The 16495-nt window shown below is 53.0% G+C and overlaps 5 protein-coding genes across 5 annotated transcripts; 2 read left to right on the top strand and 3 right to left on the bottom strand.

Annotated features, from left to right (window-relative positions):
* Positions 1-296: 296 nt before the first annotated feature.
* GMORB2_5306 (V-type H+-transporting ATPase subunit E) lies at positions 297-1254 on the bottom strand (the record flags this gene model as incomplete). Its single annotated transcript, XM_035467280.1, has 3 exons — positions 297-447; positions 626-1134; positions 1225-1254. 3 exons carry the CDS (start codon positions 1252-1254, stop codon positions 297-299), a joined length of 690 nt encoding a protein of 229 aa, XP_035323292.1.
* A 902-nt stretch (positions 1255-2156) lies between these two features.
* GMORB2_5305 (Pfam:DUF803) lies at positions 2157-3911 on the top strand (the record flags this gene model as incomplete). Its single annotated transcript, XM_035467279.1, is given in 3 exon segments — positions 2157-2198; positions 2353-3818; positions 3830-3911. 3 exon segments carry the CDS (start codon positions 2157-2159, stop codon positions 3909-3911), a joined length of 1590 nt encoding a protein of 529 aa, XP_035323291.1.
* An 837-nt stretch (positions 3912-4748) lies between these two features.
* On the bottom strand, positions 4749-5636 carry GMORB2_5304 (tetraspanin; the record flags this gene model as incomplete). Its single annotated transcript, XM_035467278.1, has 3 exons — positions 4749-4849; positions 4946-5111; positions 5232-5636. 3 exons carry the CDS (start codon positions 5634-5636, stop codon positions 4749-4751), a joined length of 672 nt encoding a protein of 223 aa, XP_035323290.1.
* A 5199-nt stretch (positions 5637-10835) lies between these two features.
* GMORB2_5303 (uncharacterized protein) lies at positions 10836-11926 on the top strand (the record flags this gene model as incomplete). The annotated part of the gene is made up of 3 exons (XM_035467277.1): positions 10836-11096; positions 11331-11465; positions 11639-11926. 3 exons carry the CDS (start codon positions 10836-10838, stop codon positions 11924-11926), a joined length of 684 nt encoding a protein of 227 aa, XP_035323289.1.
* Positions 11927-13253: 1327 nt separating this feature from the next.
* Positions 13254-16495, bottom strand: GMORB2_5302 (Zn-finger; the record flags this gene model as incomplete). Its single annotated transcript, XM_035467276.1, has 3 exons — positions 13254-14212; positions 14290-14401; positions 16397-16495. The coding sequence occupies 3 exons, from the start codon at positions 16493-16495 to the stop codon at positions 13254-13256; spliced, it is 1170 nt and encodes a 389-aa protein (XP_035323288.1).

Below are 16495 nucleotides of genomic sequence, written 5' to 3'. Positions count from 1 at the left end.
ACACACACACGATGTATATAGAACAGTTGGAGGAGAGAGGCATTGGCAGCGGGGGGTTTTTTTCTTAACGACTTTATGGTATACAGCCTTCTCACCAAGCTACAAAAAGCACACAAGATGGCTCAAACAAACAACGATAGAAGAAGAGGGCAGATAATAACCAAGAAAAAAAAGCGATACCCAGTACTAGGACACTGACTGCTGCATACGACCGACCTACTCCGCCTCCTCCCCCTTCCCTTTTCTTGGCCAAGAATGCGGTTTATGGACAGACAAAACAAGAAAAAGAAGATGACCTAGTCGAAGAACTTGCGGTTGGGGTTCTTTCCAAACAGAGTCTCGCGGACGGCGGGAGCGGCGGATGACTTGAGGAGTTCCAACCGAGCCTCGAAGGTGTTGTTGACCTCGATCTTGCCGGCACCGCCAATGACGATGACACCACCGGCGCTGAAAGGGTGATGGTCAGTTAGTGGCTTTCTTGCTCTGTTTCCCAAGAATTGGATGCCGCAAGTTTGTAGAATGATAGGATGAAGAGAAGGAGCATAGAGAAAGATACACTTTCTTCTTCTTCTTTTTTTGTACATGAGAGGGTGAGAAGAGAGGAGGGAAAGGAGGGAAAGCGTACCTGTCCTGAGGAAGAGGGTCCTTCTCAATAATAGAACCCTTGATATCTTTACCCGTCTTCTTCTTGTACTCGGCCTCAGCGTCGGAGAGGGCCTTCTTGGCCGTGTCGAGGTCCTGCTTGCGGGTACGGATCTGGAGAGAGGGCTCGCTGAGGGCATCGAAGCCCTCGAGGATGAGACCCGTGAGGGTCTTCTGGTACTGTCCCTTGTCCTTTGTACCGTCGGCCAGCTTCTTCTCGGCCTCCTCGAAAATACCGTCGAGGAGCTCCTGGCGGGCGGCCAGGACCTTGAGGCGGGTCTTGTTGGCAACGACGGAGCGCGTCGTCTGCTGCGACATGGTGGCCTGCTTGAACTTCTTCTCGTACTGGACGTCGATGTCGTCCGTCTCCTGCCTAACCAGCTTGGACTTTTCAATCTCAAACTCCTCATTGGCCTTGATCTCGATCTCGCGGGCCTTCTCCGTAGCCTCCTGCTTGATGAAGGCCGTCATCTTGCGGAGCTCATTGTCGACCTAGAACCGTAGGACGAGAAGGGGGAAAACATCAGTACCAATTCTTTTCCTCTCCTTCTCACATGATTCTTCGTATATCCCTCATCGTACCTGCTGGTCAGACAATGCGTGTTGCGACATGATGGCGGTGGTATTGAGGAGGGGTTAGGCTGTTCGTGCGGGGAGGTAGAGGTCAGAACGACAGGAAGAAGGTGGGCGGGATCGGAAGCGGGAAGAGTCGAGATGATAGCACGAGCTTTCTACCTTTCCCCAACGGATGTAGACGATTGGGGGATGCTCGTCGGTGGGCGGTATCGGATGGGCTGTTGGCAGGTGATTAAATCCGGCTGATGACGATGATGGAAGTCAGCCAGCTGGGTTTCCCAGCTCTCCCTACACTGCAGGGCCGCAGATCAAGCCACGAAGGTGAGCTCAGCCACACATTACCCAGCTCACCACAAAGCTGTAACGTCAGCCTCATATCACGTGATCCTCTCGCTTTCTCAATTGTAGTACCGATTACTGATTACTGATTAATCTGTACACTTCCCACGCAAGCTCGGACCTACTATTAATGCGGCGACGCCAGATGTCACAGGGTCCCCTTGCGCTATTACGTTCCAGGACCGCCGCTGAGCGAAGCCACAGCAGACGTCTCACAACCTCACCAACCTTAGAGTCTTTAACATGCTCTAACACTATTGACCACAAGACCCACGATTCAATATCTGTCGACTTTGTCCCCCTCGGTCCACTCCGAACCATATTCTGCCTCGACAGAACCACCCGCCTCTCTGTTTTTGTTCTGTCTTCTTTTTCTTCTTCCCACAAAGCCCAGCCTCGACACCCTCGAACTCTTCCTTTCAGCAGACCGCTGCTCCGATACTAAGCGATCGATATCGACAAGACGTCACAAGTGATATCAGTGCACTCGCCGTCAGCCGTCCCCCCCCACCGTCCTTCGCTTCGTGTGACGGCCCTCCCTCACATACCACCTAAGCTTCCCTCCTTCGCCAGATGACTACGCGTCCAAGTACGGCGTGATGGGGCTGCCGGGCGGTCTCTCTCCTGCGGGAGGCATAGCCGTATGTGTTGTCCCTCCCCTACCTCTCTTCCCCTGCGTTTCGTGCCTCGGCTGGAATGCGAGTGGACGACGCCCAGGCTGTCTCCCCCTTTTTTTCTCTTCTTTCTTTTCGTTGTTGACCTGAAGACATGCTGACTGCGACGATCAAATCATAGCTTGGCATCATAGTGGGAATCATCTCGACGAGCGTGCAGAGCGTGGGCCTGACGCTGCAGCGCAAGTCGCACATACTGGAAGATGAGAAGTGGCCGCACGAGATGCGACGGCCGCCGTACAGACGGAGGCGGTGGCAGATAGCCATGGGCATGTTCCTGATGGCCAACATAGTGGGTAGCTCAGTGCAGATCTCGACGCTGCCGCTGCCGGTGCTGTCGACGCTGCAGGCGGCGGGGCTGGTGTTCAACTCAATATGCGCGTCTGTCATCCTCCACGAGCCCTTCACGCGCTGGTCGTTCTACGGGACGGCGCTGGTGACGACGGGTGCGGTGCTGATCGCGACGTTTGGTGCGATCCCGGAGGCGGCGCACGACCTGGACGAGCTGCTGGTGCTGCTGGCGCGCAGGCCATTTGTGGTGTGGATGATACTGCAGGGCGTCTTCGTCGTGGCCGTCGCGGTGGCCATGGAGGTGGTGTGCGCCGTGACCAACCTGGCGCACAACAGCGGGCGGTTCCGGCTGGTGCGCGGCATCGTGTACGGCATGATTAGCGGCATGCTGTCGGCGCACGCGCTCCTGTTCGCCAAGTCGTCGGTCGAGCTGATCATCAGCACAATCAGCGGCAGCAAGCGTAACCAATTCGCCCACTGGCAGTCGTGGATGATAGTCATGGCCCTGGTGGCCCTGGCCCTGAGCCAGCTGTACTACCTCCACCGCGGGCTCAAGCTGGTCTCCACCTCGGTCCTGTACCCGCTCGTCTTCTGCGTCTACAACATCATCGCCATCCTCGACGGCCTCATCTACTTTGACCAGACCAGCCTCATCTCCCCGCTCAGGGCGTGCATCATCGCCCTCGGCACCTGCATCCTCCTGTCCGGCGTGCTGGCCCTGTCCTGGCGCCTGAGCGAGGAGCAGCACACCCCCGGCGTCGGCCAATCATCCCTCGCCCCCGGTCTCGGACTCGTCGAGGACACCGAGGGCGAGGACGATGACGACGGCGACGACGACGGACGCGGCGAATCATCCTCCCTCCTGGGCTCCGAATCCGCCATCGAAGACTCGGACGCCTCCGGCTCGGGATACCAGACCTTCCCCCCCGTCGCCCCCAACGGCACCGAGGCCACCTTGCTGACGCCCACCAAGAAGAAGGGCTACCGACGGGCCGAGCGGGCCGAGATCTGGGACGAGCTGCAGGACCAGGACACCCCCACATCCCCGGTAGGTCACCTCCGCCCGAGCACCTTACCGGGTCGTCGCACCCTGTCCGGCTCAGCCTCGGGCCCCGAGTCGACACCCCTCATCCTGCCGCCCACCTCGCGCAAGGCCGTCGGCAGCCAAAGACCCGGCCATGACTCTGCCGTGCCGTCCTCGCGCCATCGGCGGAGACGCAGCACCGGATTCCCGGGCCTCGTGGCGCGCAGGAACTCGCGCAGGAGGGGCAGAGGCGGCGACTCCTCCCCCTCCCTGTTCGAATCAGCCGGCAGCATGCTCCCAATCAGATGGTGGAGGGACTGGAGACTCTCATCCTCCAGCAGTCCCGGTTCAGGCGCCGCTTCTGAACCTCTCCCTCCCCCCCCCTCCTCCTCCTCCCCCGCCGCGCCATCATCCCCACTAGCACACAGGCATGCTGGCAATACTTCTGTCGGACAGGAGGAATCACGGGGTGACGAACACCGTGGTGCTAGTCACAGGAGACCAAACGACTCTGCAGTGTAGTTTTTTTGTTTTTGTTTTTTTCCCTCCCCTCTCATCTCGTTTTTTTTGAGCGTGTACCGAAAGTTTTCCTTCTTCTTTCCACATATCCTCTGATCTATACCATTTCCTATCGTCCTCCCTTTTTCTTCTTTCCCCCAGTAAAAATGACCAGAGCGTGCTTATGAGGTTTTTTTCTCAAGACTTGCTGTGCGAGATGATTAGGACTATTAATGTTTCGGATGATCACCGTCAAGTTTTTCCCAGTGTTTAGTTTTTATTTTTGGACAAGAGCGTCTTTTCCATGGTTTTTTTGGGGAGGGTTTTTTTGGGGCTTTTTCAAAGTATACCTTACAATATACCAAGCTTTTCTCCAATCATATTTGCACATGAAAAATCAATATTAAAAAAATAAACAAATTCTTTTCTTTAAAAGAAAACATTGATAGAAGCCCAACCAAAAAAAAAATCATGTCCAAAATAATAACAGGGTAACCCAAAAAGAGACTGCCTACCAAGTAAATTTAAAAGTTTTAAAGAGAAAAAAAAAAAGAATTGGAAAGCGTTCGATATCATGCTCATGCACTTTTCTTAATAATAATAATAATAGTAATAACAAACAAGGCTCACATGACAGAAGAAAAAAAAAAGAAAGGGCCTGTACGTGTGAGTCCTGCAACACACGTACATGCTGGCTTGTTTTCCTACCAGGGAGCACTCTTTTGGTCCAAGTTGCGGTACCAGATCTGCTCCTTGCGCTCCTTGGAGAGGCAGGCGAGGGCGATGATGAAGAGGAGGTCGATGCCTGTGCTTGTCAGTCAGTATGCTACTCCTCTCTCCTCCCTATTTCTTTTCTGCTGTGTGTGTGTGTGTATGTGCGTATGTATGTGTGTGTACTCACCAACCATGCCAAAGAGAGCGGTAAACATGTCGCCAAAGAGGATAGTGGCGAAGCTGGCGACAGACGTCTTGCAGCCGTTGAGGAGGGCAGCAGCAGCGGGACTAGGGCAGGTGTCGTCGGTGACGAAAGGAGGCCAGGTGGAGTTTGTGTACCCGCAGCATTGAAACTGTCGACGTCGGTTGTCCGAGTTAGCAATGAACTTGTCAGATCCCTCGGGACGATCTCCTCCTTCTCCCCCACCCCTGTCGCTGTTCGCCCTCTGTCGTTCGTGGGAGTATCAACATACGCTGGTCTGGACCAATTCCTGCTGGTTGGAGTCGAGATCGACATAGACGTTGCCGAAGTTTGTGCCGATCTTGAGCGTCATGAGCCAGAGGTCGACACCGAGGATCAGGCTGAAGAGACCGCAGACGGTAACCATGTAGCCGGCCGCCTTGAGCCACCCGCGGGTGGTGGGCATGAGAAGACCGGGCAGGGTGGCGACGAAGGAGGCGAGGATGAAGACACCGTTGATTATTCCAGGGGTCAGAGGCAGTCGCTGATCGACGAGGTCACGGATGACGTCCTCTCCATTGGCGGGGTCGCGGTTGCCTCTCTGCTGGGTGACGACGGAAAAGGCAAGCTCGAGGATTCCGGTGGCGAGGAAGAGGATATCGGCGACGATGACGACGATGAGAAGTTTGTTGGCCATCGTTCCTTCCTTCTTTCTCTTCTCTCTTTTTTTCTTTTTTTTTTCGTTTATATGGTAGGATCGAATATTGTGTCGGCAAATAAAAAAAAATGAAGAAGAATAAAACCGGTAAAGAGCTGTCAGGGAAGGAAGAAACAAGATGGAATGAGCGTATCCGATCCCGTTCAGGTTCGAAAAAGAGAAGGTCGGTTCGGTATACTGATTCTCTGTATTATCGCGGACACGCTCATGCAAAGACGGCCAGCCGTCGAACTGTCTGCTTTGGAAAGTGAGTGAGCTGCACAGCAGTCGGGTGAAAAGGAAGGGGAGAAAGAAAAGAGAGTATATGTAGAAATAAAAGAAAAAGAAAGGAAAAACAGAAAAGAACCGGGAGGAAAAGAAGCGAAATGGAGAGCAGTAAGAGATAAGAAAAAGAATAGGAAAGGAAATAGAGAGAAAGAGGGAAAAGTGAATGCATTGGTGGGCGAACCCTGAGTGGACTCCGATATGATTCCCGTCACGAGAGGCTTGGCTGCGGCAAAGCTGGAGACGGGAGATGTTTCAGGTCGTCGCGGCGGTTAGGCGGCGGCGGGCAGCCAAGAGCCAGAAACCAGTCAAAAGGCATGGTCGGGGGGGGAGGGGTGAGGGAGTGCTGTTATTGAATATTGGATTTTTATTCAATACTATCGATTGCAAATACTCGTATATGTACGAAAAGTAATAGTCATGTAATATGAAAGGGAAAGAAGAAATGAGGGTGGTTCAAGGTTATTTGTTTTTTTTTGTTTTTTTTTGCGTGGGTGTGCGTGGGTGTGCGTGCGCGCATCTGAAGGCTTGATAATGAGCAGTTGGTGTTGGGGTTTGAGACGGAAGGAGCCCATGGTCCGGACAGTGTGGTTCGTTCCTTCCCTGTCGATTCTGCCCCTCCTCCTTTGCCCCTGCCACTCGACCGACACTCGACCGACACTCGACAGTCAATCGGGTTATTTAGCTCTTGAGAGGGATGGAGGAGTAGGTAATCACCCATGATACTACCCAAAACGCAGCCCAAAACACGTAGCAATCATGCCCCTTCCACACATTGCAGTGTGCTGTCCGGCTCAGACTGACGATGGCTTCGCGAGATCTTTTCCTCCCCCAATCTTCGGATTGGCGCTACGTGTAGGGCGCCGACCTCGAGTACGACGCGATAGATCTGTGTGTGTCCGTGTGTGCTACGCATCCGCCCGCCGTAATGGTGTGTACGGGTAGAGGTGCTGATAGGAGTTTTCGATGGTAGGTTTTCGATGGTAGGTAGCAGTCTGTACAGATCACGGAACACATGTACGAGTAATAGCGGATGAGTGCTGGGGATTCGCTGTCCTGTGCTCGGAGGTTGCCAGGTAATGATAAATATTGATGCTTGATCAATATTGATACTTGATCAAGGTGCTCCCTTGTTCATATTGCCTGAAATATATTATATGCTTACTATATAGCACATTATATACTGGCACCATCCGGTAATACTCGTCGAGGTAAGCAATATGCGCTGTGGGCAGTAGCATTGTACTGCGAGTATTGACATTGACATTTAGGGGAATAACACCGCTCGTACGATTGTTCGTCTCGTTGATACGATGGAATGGCAAGTACGGAGTACGGAGAAATATATATATATATATATATGTACATACTCGAGTAAGCAGACCAAGATAGACAAGCAGCCACATGCCGAGCCAGAAAGAGTACAGCCCTTTCTGGGAAGTGTAGCGCTTCTTCATTCGCGGACGGCCCCTAGACGCGCCTTTCCTGCTATGGAAGGGATTCGCTTTGCCGTTCGACGGTTGTCGCTGTCAGCCATAGAATCGAGGGCCGGTGGGCAGTAAACTCGTATGGTCAGTTGGTCTCACTATGCGTATCATCCTGACTCGTATCTGCGGTATTACTACTCATCAAATATCCATCTCTTCTTCTTCTCTTCTTCTTCTCTTCTTCTTCTCTTCTTCTTCTCTTCTTCCTCTGGTTTTGGAATATTCCGTCATGCGTTTGAGAGTCAAGGCTGACATTGGAGAGAAAGGCTCGAGAGACTGACTGGACCGAGAATAGCTTGACGGCACGGGAGCTACGTATTCGTACTCACGTGGGGGCCTCCATGTACGAGTGATGACGGGATGATGCTGCGTACGTACGGAGTGATCTGTACAGAGGGAATCTGTATACATGTAATCTGTAATGTCCCCCTCGCCACCGCCGCCCAGCGTCGGCAGAAACGATGCTGTCCCGATCACCTGCATGCAGCACTTCGATTAGGGACGAAAGGCGAGCAGTACCGTGAGTACTTCTGGGGACTCGCGTGGTGTACAGAGTACGGTATCCTTCTACCGCACAGCCACATGTCAACAGAGTACATGTACTGCCCGTGACTGAGCTGTCCGGCTGCACGCTACGAGTATATATATGTACAGATCATATGTATCCCGTAGACTCGTATAGAGAGAGAGCATGAGCATTACTGGTCAATGGCCTTGGAGAGTCGTTACGTCTACTGCTGCGATAGTGCTCTGCAATATTACCTGTACTTGCTACTCCCTCATACAGGTAGTAGCAGTAGCAAGTAGCAGTAGCAGTAGCAGCAGCAGTAGCAGTAGCAGCAGCAGTAGCAGTAGCGACCGAGGAATAACAATAAGCCCGACGGCTGCGGACCGTGAGGAGGAGGAATGGGGACCATTGCTGCAACGAGGAAGAGGACTCTATCTGGAATGGCCTGAGGTATTGCTTATTTCGCGGGCAATCCTCTGATGAGGGTACTCGTGCTCACATCTCATCCTACACATGCATCCATACCACATATGCACGACTCATCATCATCACCCCATCTGCATGTCTCTCTGATAGACTCTCGATGGCCTCATCCTGATGACAGCCGACTCGATGGACGAATTAGACTATACGGAGCGGTTGTCATCATCTTCGGCCTCGACGTTCGGGCCAGGGAACCTATCCGAAGAAAAGAAAAGAGAAGAGAAGAAAAAGAAAGAGAAGAAAGAATGATTTGGCCGGGGAGGAGGGGAGGGTGGGGAAAGGTGGGACTCGGAGGATGGAGAGTGGAAAAGAGGAAGCCCGAGGAGGCAAGGAGGGAACAAGTGTTCTGTCTGCCCGTACTACTCGTAGTGGTCAACCCTTTCGAAGGCGCATCGTATTATTTGCTTTATTATTACCTTGGTAGTATTGATATTACATGTACTCGTACTGCTAGTATAGAGTGCTGCTGCTAGTAGCACTAGTGACTCTAGCATCGACCCCACTGCTACGGCTGCAAGTACTCATACGAGCGGATATATCGAGGGTGGCGGCGAGGAATCGGTAGCGATACTTGCAGTACGGGTACGGACCGTACGGTATCGTTGCTGCGTATCTCTCGCTCGCCTTGTAATAATATCATATGTAGACTCTGCAGCCCCCACTCTGGACCAAGTCAGCAGGGGAGTTGATGGGGGGGGGGGGATCATTGGGCGTAATCACTGCACTGTGCTGGGAATGTACGAGCGTCGAGTAATTAGCGGCTAATGCTCGACCTGTATCACCGGTTCGTCAGCACACACAGGTAGACGACAGAACGGCCTCGGGTGGCAGAGCACGAGAGTACAGTACAGAGTGCTCGCGGTTCCCTAGGGGATCGTACAGTTACAGTTTCCGGTACACTGTGAGACCTCTCCAAGGATAGAGAGTCTGGACCAATGACGCTTCTCGATACAGTCAGATGGGGGTCCGCCACATGTAGCGGGTACTCACCGGCTATAGCCTGCAGCGCACTGTGCTCGGTCTCGCACTCGTCCAGGCTGCTGCTGTACTGCTATCATCGATACCGTCTCAGAGCATACTACCGCTGCGGACGGAGCATTGCAGAGCACATGTACGGGTACACGTATGGGTAGCAGAGGGTGTCACTGTGAGGGGTGCGAGGAACAGTGAAGGGAGTAGAGAGTGCGATGGCAATACCTAGTACTGCGAGTACGATAGCATGACAGCTACAGGTACTCCGTACGGGGGGCCAGGTAATGTCGACCATGGGACCGGCAGCATTCCAAAGGGACACCCACCACGGGGGATGCTGTGACAGCCAGATCAGGACCGTCATTGGCCCATCTCGTCTCTAGCGGCCAAACAGAGGCAAAGAAGAAGGAGAAGGGGTCTGGACCGAGTGGGTAACGAGACAACAACAGCAAGAGCAACAGCAAGAAGCAGGCCGGTACAGTACGAGTATGAACACTGTCTCCCTCCTTCCATGCCCCCCCCCCCCCCCCCCCCCCCCCCCCCCCCCTCTACACTGGGGCTGAGAGCGACTGGGTTATGTGCCAGAAAGCGGATCCTCTCAAGCGCTGGCTGACCAATGATCGTCATCAGCTTAACACTCTCGCCGTAGCTTGCGTGTGTGTGGAGGTGGAGTCGGCCTGTTGGACCCCGTCATCCGCCCATCACCCGCGCGTGGGACTGACAGTATACCTGTACGAGTAGCCTGTACGAGTTATTACTCGTACAGGTTACAGGCAAGGGAAAAAAAATTGGGAAGGGAAGGGATCCTCCCCCCCCCCCCTTTACCACCTACTCACTGCCTGCCTGCCTGTCTGTTCTGCCTTCCTGCCTGAGGAACTGAGAACTGGGTCGAACCTCTCTGCCTGGTGTGTGTGCGCGCGCGCGCGTGTGCGCTGTTGTGTGCCCTTGTCAGCGTAGCCTCGGGTCCGTGATTTACAGAAGGGAAGGAAGGGCCCCCCGCCCCAGGGCAGTCAGCACCGGCCAGGCCCCGACCAGACAGACAGTCTTCTACCAAACAGAAAAGGCACTTTCCCTTTTTCCCTCTCCGCCCTTTTCCACTCCAGATACAGTATAGATCCATCGGCACCACGCTCAAAACAGTATCTCCACCACTTGTTGCCTTTTACAGACTGCTCTGTGTGATACAAGACGATTGGATTGGAGAGACAGGCAAGCTTCGCATTTTCCCAATCGAGAGACGAGCTTTCCTCTCTTTCTTTTACTTTTCTGAGAACTCTACGGACCTGCACGCACACGCACCAAAGCCACACGCTTCTCGGCCTCTTTCTCAAAAGGGAAAGGCTGTATAGGGAAAGGAAGGAGAGGGAAAAAATAAAAATAGTAAAAAAAGACGAAGACGGAGACGAAGACGACGACGACGACGAAGACGACGAAGACGACGACAAGGAAGAACGATCCCCCAAAATGGCAGACATCACCGACCAGCACGATCAGACTTCCCCCAATGAACTCGATGAGTCTCAGGGAAATGGTAACCCTGGTGCTCCCGGCACCGGTCCTGAATCTAGAGGAGTCAAGCGACAGCGCGCCGCGCCCGCCGACGACGACGATGACGATGACGAAAAGGGAAACCGCGAGCGTCGCAAGATTGAGATCAAGTTCATCAGCGACAAGTCACGACGTCACATCACCTTTTCCAAGCGCAAGGCCGGAATCATGAAAAAGGTCAGTCCTCTCTCGCCCTGTCCTCGACGCTCTCTTCCCCCCTCCCCCCCCCCTGCCGTCCCACTCCCTCCATCTCGCGTCGCGCTGAGCGCGAGCGCGATGCTCGGCACGAGATGGCGAGGAAGAAGAGAGGGGAGAGGATCAGGAGAGCACAGTCGTGCCCGTTGATGGGTGAACGCGTCGTCGTCGCGAGACTAGCAGATTTGTTTACTGACAGACGCGCCGCGGCATCAGGCCTACGAACTGTCCGTCCTCACTGGCACCCAGGTCCTCCTTCTCGTCGTTTCCGAGACCGGTCTCGTCTACACCTTCACTACGCCCAAGCTCCAACCGCTCGTCACTAAGGCTGAGGGCAAGAACTTGATCCAGGTGAGCTGCCCTCCCGTTCCCGCGCCCAGTCCCCAGGAAAGTCCGGGGGTGAAGGCGACGCGTCAGAGCATGCACGCAGCAGAGGACAGACTTCCATGAGAAAGATGAGAGATGAAGATGCGATGGAGAGACGACGGAGACGTGCTGACCGTGACTTTTCCGTCTCTTCGCAGGCGTGCCTGAACGCTCCCGAGCCGACCAGCAACGACAACGGCGTCGACGGCCCCGACCAGGTCGACTCCCCCGAGGAGCCGCCCCAGCCTCACATGCCCCCCCAGGCCGCCCGTCCCGCCGGCATACCGCAGAACCCTCACATGCCGGCCGGCAACTACATGCCCCCCAACATGTCGATGGACCCCCAGCATGCCATGGCCTACCAAGACTACGTCCAGCGGAATCAGGGCTACCCTGGTGGTCTCCCCCCTCAGCCGGGAATGCCGCCCAACAGTCACCAGTCATAGGGAGGGGGTACAGATCAGTAGCTGTTGCTTGCGGCCGAAGAGGAAGGAGGAAGAGGAGAGGGCGGTGATGGGGGTCAGCCCTTCGTGAAGAACACCTGTTTCTGTCTTGCCATTTACCGAAAGAGACGAGATATTCCTAATATCACCACCTCCTCCCCCCCCCCCCCTCCTCCTTTTTTTTTGTCCAGGGAATCATGGATAATATTTGGCGTTTGTTATGGGGTTGATGACGTATCATTTGCATTTTTTTTGTCAAATACTTTTTTGTTCAAACTATTTGCAACTACTCGTATTCGTTTTTTTTTTTTTTGGGTTTCTTTTTTTTTCCAACTTGAACTTGTTTTTACTCTCTCTCTCTCTCTCCATCATTTTTCTCCTCATTGCTTTATCTACTCCGTATTTTGAAAGGGCCCTATATTGCAAAGAGGCCCTATTATAAAAAGAAGTCTCATGAGAAATTGAAACATATGTTATATATTAAAAAAAAAAACGAAAAGAAAAAAAAGTTGAAATCACGAGGATGGAATGCAATTGGTTTTCTTTTCGACGAGAAACTAAGGTCCAAGTTCAATTTCAACAAAGAACAAAAAGAGAACTCAAGAAAGAAAAAACAGCAAATCTAGCAAAACGAGGCAGTTGGGAATAGGGGAAACGTGGTACCAGATGATCCGATTGGGATGAACGGATTCATCAGACGGGAAGGGCCGTTTTGGCCTCTTTTTTTGAAAAAAAAAAAAAAATCGTCTTTCTTTTTTTTCTGTCGTCTTCTATCTTCTATCGCCATCATCTATTGATACTCTTCTTTATATATATATTGAACCTAAGCTATCTTGATCCAACTACTCGTACGTGTGTACGTGTGCGTGTGTGTGTACAGGATACCTAGTATCCTCCAACCTAAGTCTTTGGGGGGGGGGAGAGGAAAGAGAAAAGAGATAGCACAGCATCATCATATACAATTGTGAGTCGAAAAAGATAAACCAAAAAAATTTGAATAGTACTAGTACTGATAATCACCAGTATATACATGAAAACACACACACACACACACACAAGACCTCTAGGTCCAGGTATCCTTTCCCTTTCCCTTTGCGCCAATGTCGTTAAATGGTTCCGAGTGTTACAGGGTATGCAAATGTGAAGCAGCCAAAGCCATAGATAGAAATATAAAAACACAAACCCACCTGTGCCTTTCAAGCATCGAGAAACATCAAACGCGCGCTCCCTTGGACCCCGTTGTAGAGTTTGCCTTTATTTTCCTCTTCTCTTTCTTTCGCCCGTCTCTTCCTTTCCCCTTCTTGGAAACAAAAGTGGCAAGCATTCCTTCTCAAAGATATCTTGCAATGTTGGCACTGCCATGTGCAGGGTTACCACCCCCGTTGATTACACTGACGCCATCGTCTTCCTCGGTCGGCTCAGGTCCACCATCCTGTCCTGTCAGACGCAGCTTGTCCTTCTCCCTCTCCTTCTCCTTCTCCTCGCATCCCTTGACGAGACGGTGCCGTTTCAGGGCATCTTTTCGAGAAAACTGCTTGCCGCAGTAGCTGCAGGGAAAGGGCTTGACCGAGAGATGGATCCTCTTATGCCGCTTCAGGTCATGGTTACGGCTGAAGGATTGGACGCACGTGTCGCACTTGAAGGGCCGGTCCTGCATCTGCGACGACGTCGACGGATACATGTACTGCTGTCCCATGTGCATGGCACCCGGGTGCATGGGTATGGCGCCCCCGTTGTGCGGACCGCCGCCGTGCATCAGGGCTTGTGGGAGAGGCATGGGCGGGTAGAAGGACTGGTGATGGTTTCGGTAGGGCGCGGGTGGCGCCATCATGGGCTGCGGCTGCTGATGGTGGCCCATGTGCTGCTGCATGTTATGCATCGGCGGCGGCGGCGGTCCCGGGTACGGCGAGGCCATCGAGTCGAATGTCCTGGGCTGCTGCAGGTGAGCAGGCGGCGTAGTGTGAGTAGGCGAGGGGAGCGCATAGGTCGATGCCGGGAGCGGGGGTTGGCTGTACATCGGAGGCCGAGACTCGTACTGCGAAAAGCCGGTTTGTTGCTGTCTCTGTATCGGCGACGGTGAGCCGGCGAAGCTGTTACTATTGGAGGCGGGCCACGAGCCCTGGCCCTGGCCCTGGCCGGCGAAGCTGTAGTGCGGTTGTCCCAGGTTGCTGGAGGGGTTATGCTGACCCTGACCCTGACCGGGGTTCTGAGGTTGTATCGAGGGCATCCCCGGGCTCATGTTGTCTCCGGCTCCTGCAGCGATAGTTGTATTAGCCTCATACTCGTGACCTGCCAATGTTTTCTTGTGTCACCCTGGCCGAGGGAAGGAGGGGGAGGTGGTGAGAGATAAAGAGGTAGTGGGTTACCGGATGCATCTGAGGAATCTGGGGGGGTTAGGGACGATGCGAGTCCTCTTGGATCGTAACCGAAGGAATTGAATGCCATACTTGGGATATCTGAAGACTGCCTGATGGGCATCTGGAAGGGAGGCAGCGATTCGGTCGCGGGACGACGAGATGTTAAGCCCTTGTATTCGTCCATCATGAGATTGTGGTGAACTGTGACGCAGTCAGGAAGAGAGGCCGAGTGGCGGATGGCTCAAGCCTAGGCTGGCGGATAGGCGTTTTCGTAGTCGATGGCTTTATCACAAGGAGGCAGCGTCCGCCCGTCCAGCTCTTGATTTCTTGCCTATCTTGAAATTTTTTTTTCTTTTTTTCTTTTTCTTTTTTGCTTTATTTCCCGTACAGACGAAGGCGGGTCAAGTCGTTTCTTGGCGTAGGACGAATAAACGGGTGCGATGATGGTGTTATAAGAGAATGCAGACTTGTGTGTGTATGCGTGCGTGTGCGTGCGTGGTGGTGGAACGAGAGATGAGCTGGTACCGCTACTGAGATGTCTGTTGTTCTTCTGACGAGGACAGATAGGCCGATGCGAGTGAGAAGAAGAGAGCCACGGATATTAGTATGGCAGGGAAGGGGCGGCTCGGGCGAGTCCAGCTTCCAGAAGAACCCGAGACTTTAGGCCTGGATGTTAAATAGGCGGGGAGACGAGAAGAGACTAGAGCTTGACAGGAGCTTGACAAGAGCTTAAGGGAAAGAGGAAGAGGGGGGTGCCAGCCCACCACCCTCACCACATCCACCGCACGCACACGCACGCACACGCACACGCACACGCACACGCACGCACAAACGCACAGGCACAGGCACAGGCTCACGCCTATGCGTCTTCCTGAACGAGATGACACACATATACGTGATGCTCCAGCACCAGTTGCCGATTTCGCAACCTTCAGAAACAGATTTGGGGGTCAAGGGACCCGAAAAGACGGAGGCTGACGCACGACGTAGTCCCACGCCTTCCGGGAATAGGTTCAATAAAGGATGTCGGCAGAGTGGATGCGTGTATATCGTGTCGTATATCGTGCCGTATAGGATCCCCACAAGAGGCTCTGTCGCAGCTTGTGATTATGGGATCTCCTTCTTCTGCCGACGTTCTCAAGGTTGAACTGTGTTGGTGGCGTGGCGTTCAACGGAAGTGTATATTGTGCGGATGACAGGACCCTCTGATGACGGCAGAGGGTATCTCAAGACGGGCGGAGAGACGATCTCGGCAGCGAAGCACACAGAGTTGGGCGTGACCTGTCTGGAAACCGATCTAGGGACGTGCCGGTCCGCGAGCTTGAGAAGAGACGTCTTGTTTCGCGGGAACGGCTTAGATAGATGCAGAATGGTGACGGAAAAGGCTGGAAAGATGGCGTGGGAAGATTGTCAGTGGCTGGAGTATAAATCAAGCATGTACATGTATATGTATGCGCCACGTCGACGATGATTTGTGTGGGATTGTCCAAGAATGGCGCGTCCTTGACGTTATGACTGGGTTGGCGTGAGTGTCGAGAGGAAGGAGGATGACACAAGGTATAGACGTACAGGCCACACACAGCAGAGTATATATAATAGCGTATCAGAACAAACACAGAGCTTGAAGCTTGAGTCGCCGAGACGAATGAGATTGAGGAGGAAGAGGAAGAGGAAGGAGGAGGAGAAGGGTATCAAATAAGATGGAAAAGGGGAAACCGTATGTTCAGAAAGAGGTTCAAGTAAAGAGGGAGAGAAAGGAAGCAAGAGGAAGGAGAGGGCGGGGACAGATACGAATGAGGTCCGGGAAAGTAGCCAAGATGTATGAGCTGCGGCTGGACTGGACTAGACTGGACCAATGTACACATATATACGTACGGAGTTGGTAAATAAAAGTAGCAGTGTAGTAGCAAAGCAAGTAGTACAGGTACTAGAGGCAATAAAATAGAGAAGGGGAAAAAGAAAGAACAAGAGGAAAAGGAATAATTGAAAAATAGTACGAGTAACATGGCACGGCCAAGTCTTGATGGGGGGGGGGCGTGTATGTATATATGCTGTATTACATGTTTGTAAAGGTGGGTGTGTGGATGTTTGGGAGAAGCGAGAATGAGAAGCAGACGAGGAGCTTTTCAAGGGTCTGGACCTGGACAGGCCTTGGCATCGATTTTGAGTTTAGTGTAGGCAAGAAGAGCAAGAAATCAGTGAAGCAGCGAAGCAT

This window comes from Geosmithia morbida, assembly GCF_012550715.1.
Source record: "Geosmithia morbida isolate 1262 chromosome Unknown scaffold_3, whole genome shotgun sequence".
NCBI classification, from domain to species: Eukaryota; Fungi; Ascomycota; class Sordariomycetes; order Hypocreales; family Bionectriaceae; genus Geosmithia; species Geosmithia morbida.
This window is presented reverse-complemented; position numbering and strand designations above follow the sequence as displayed.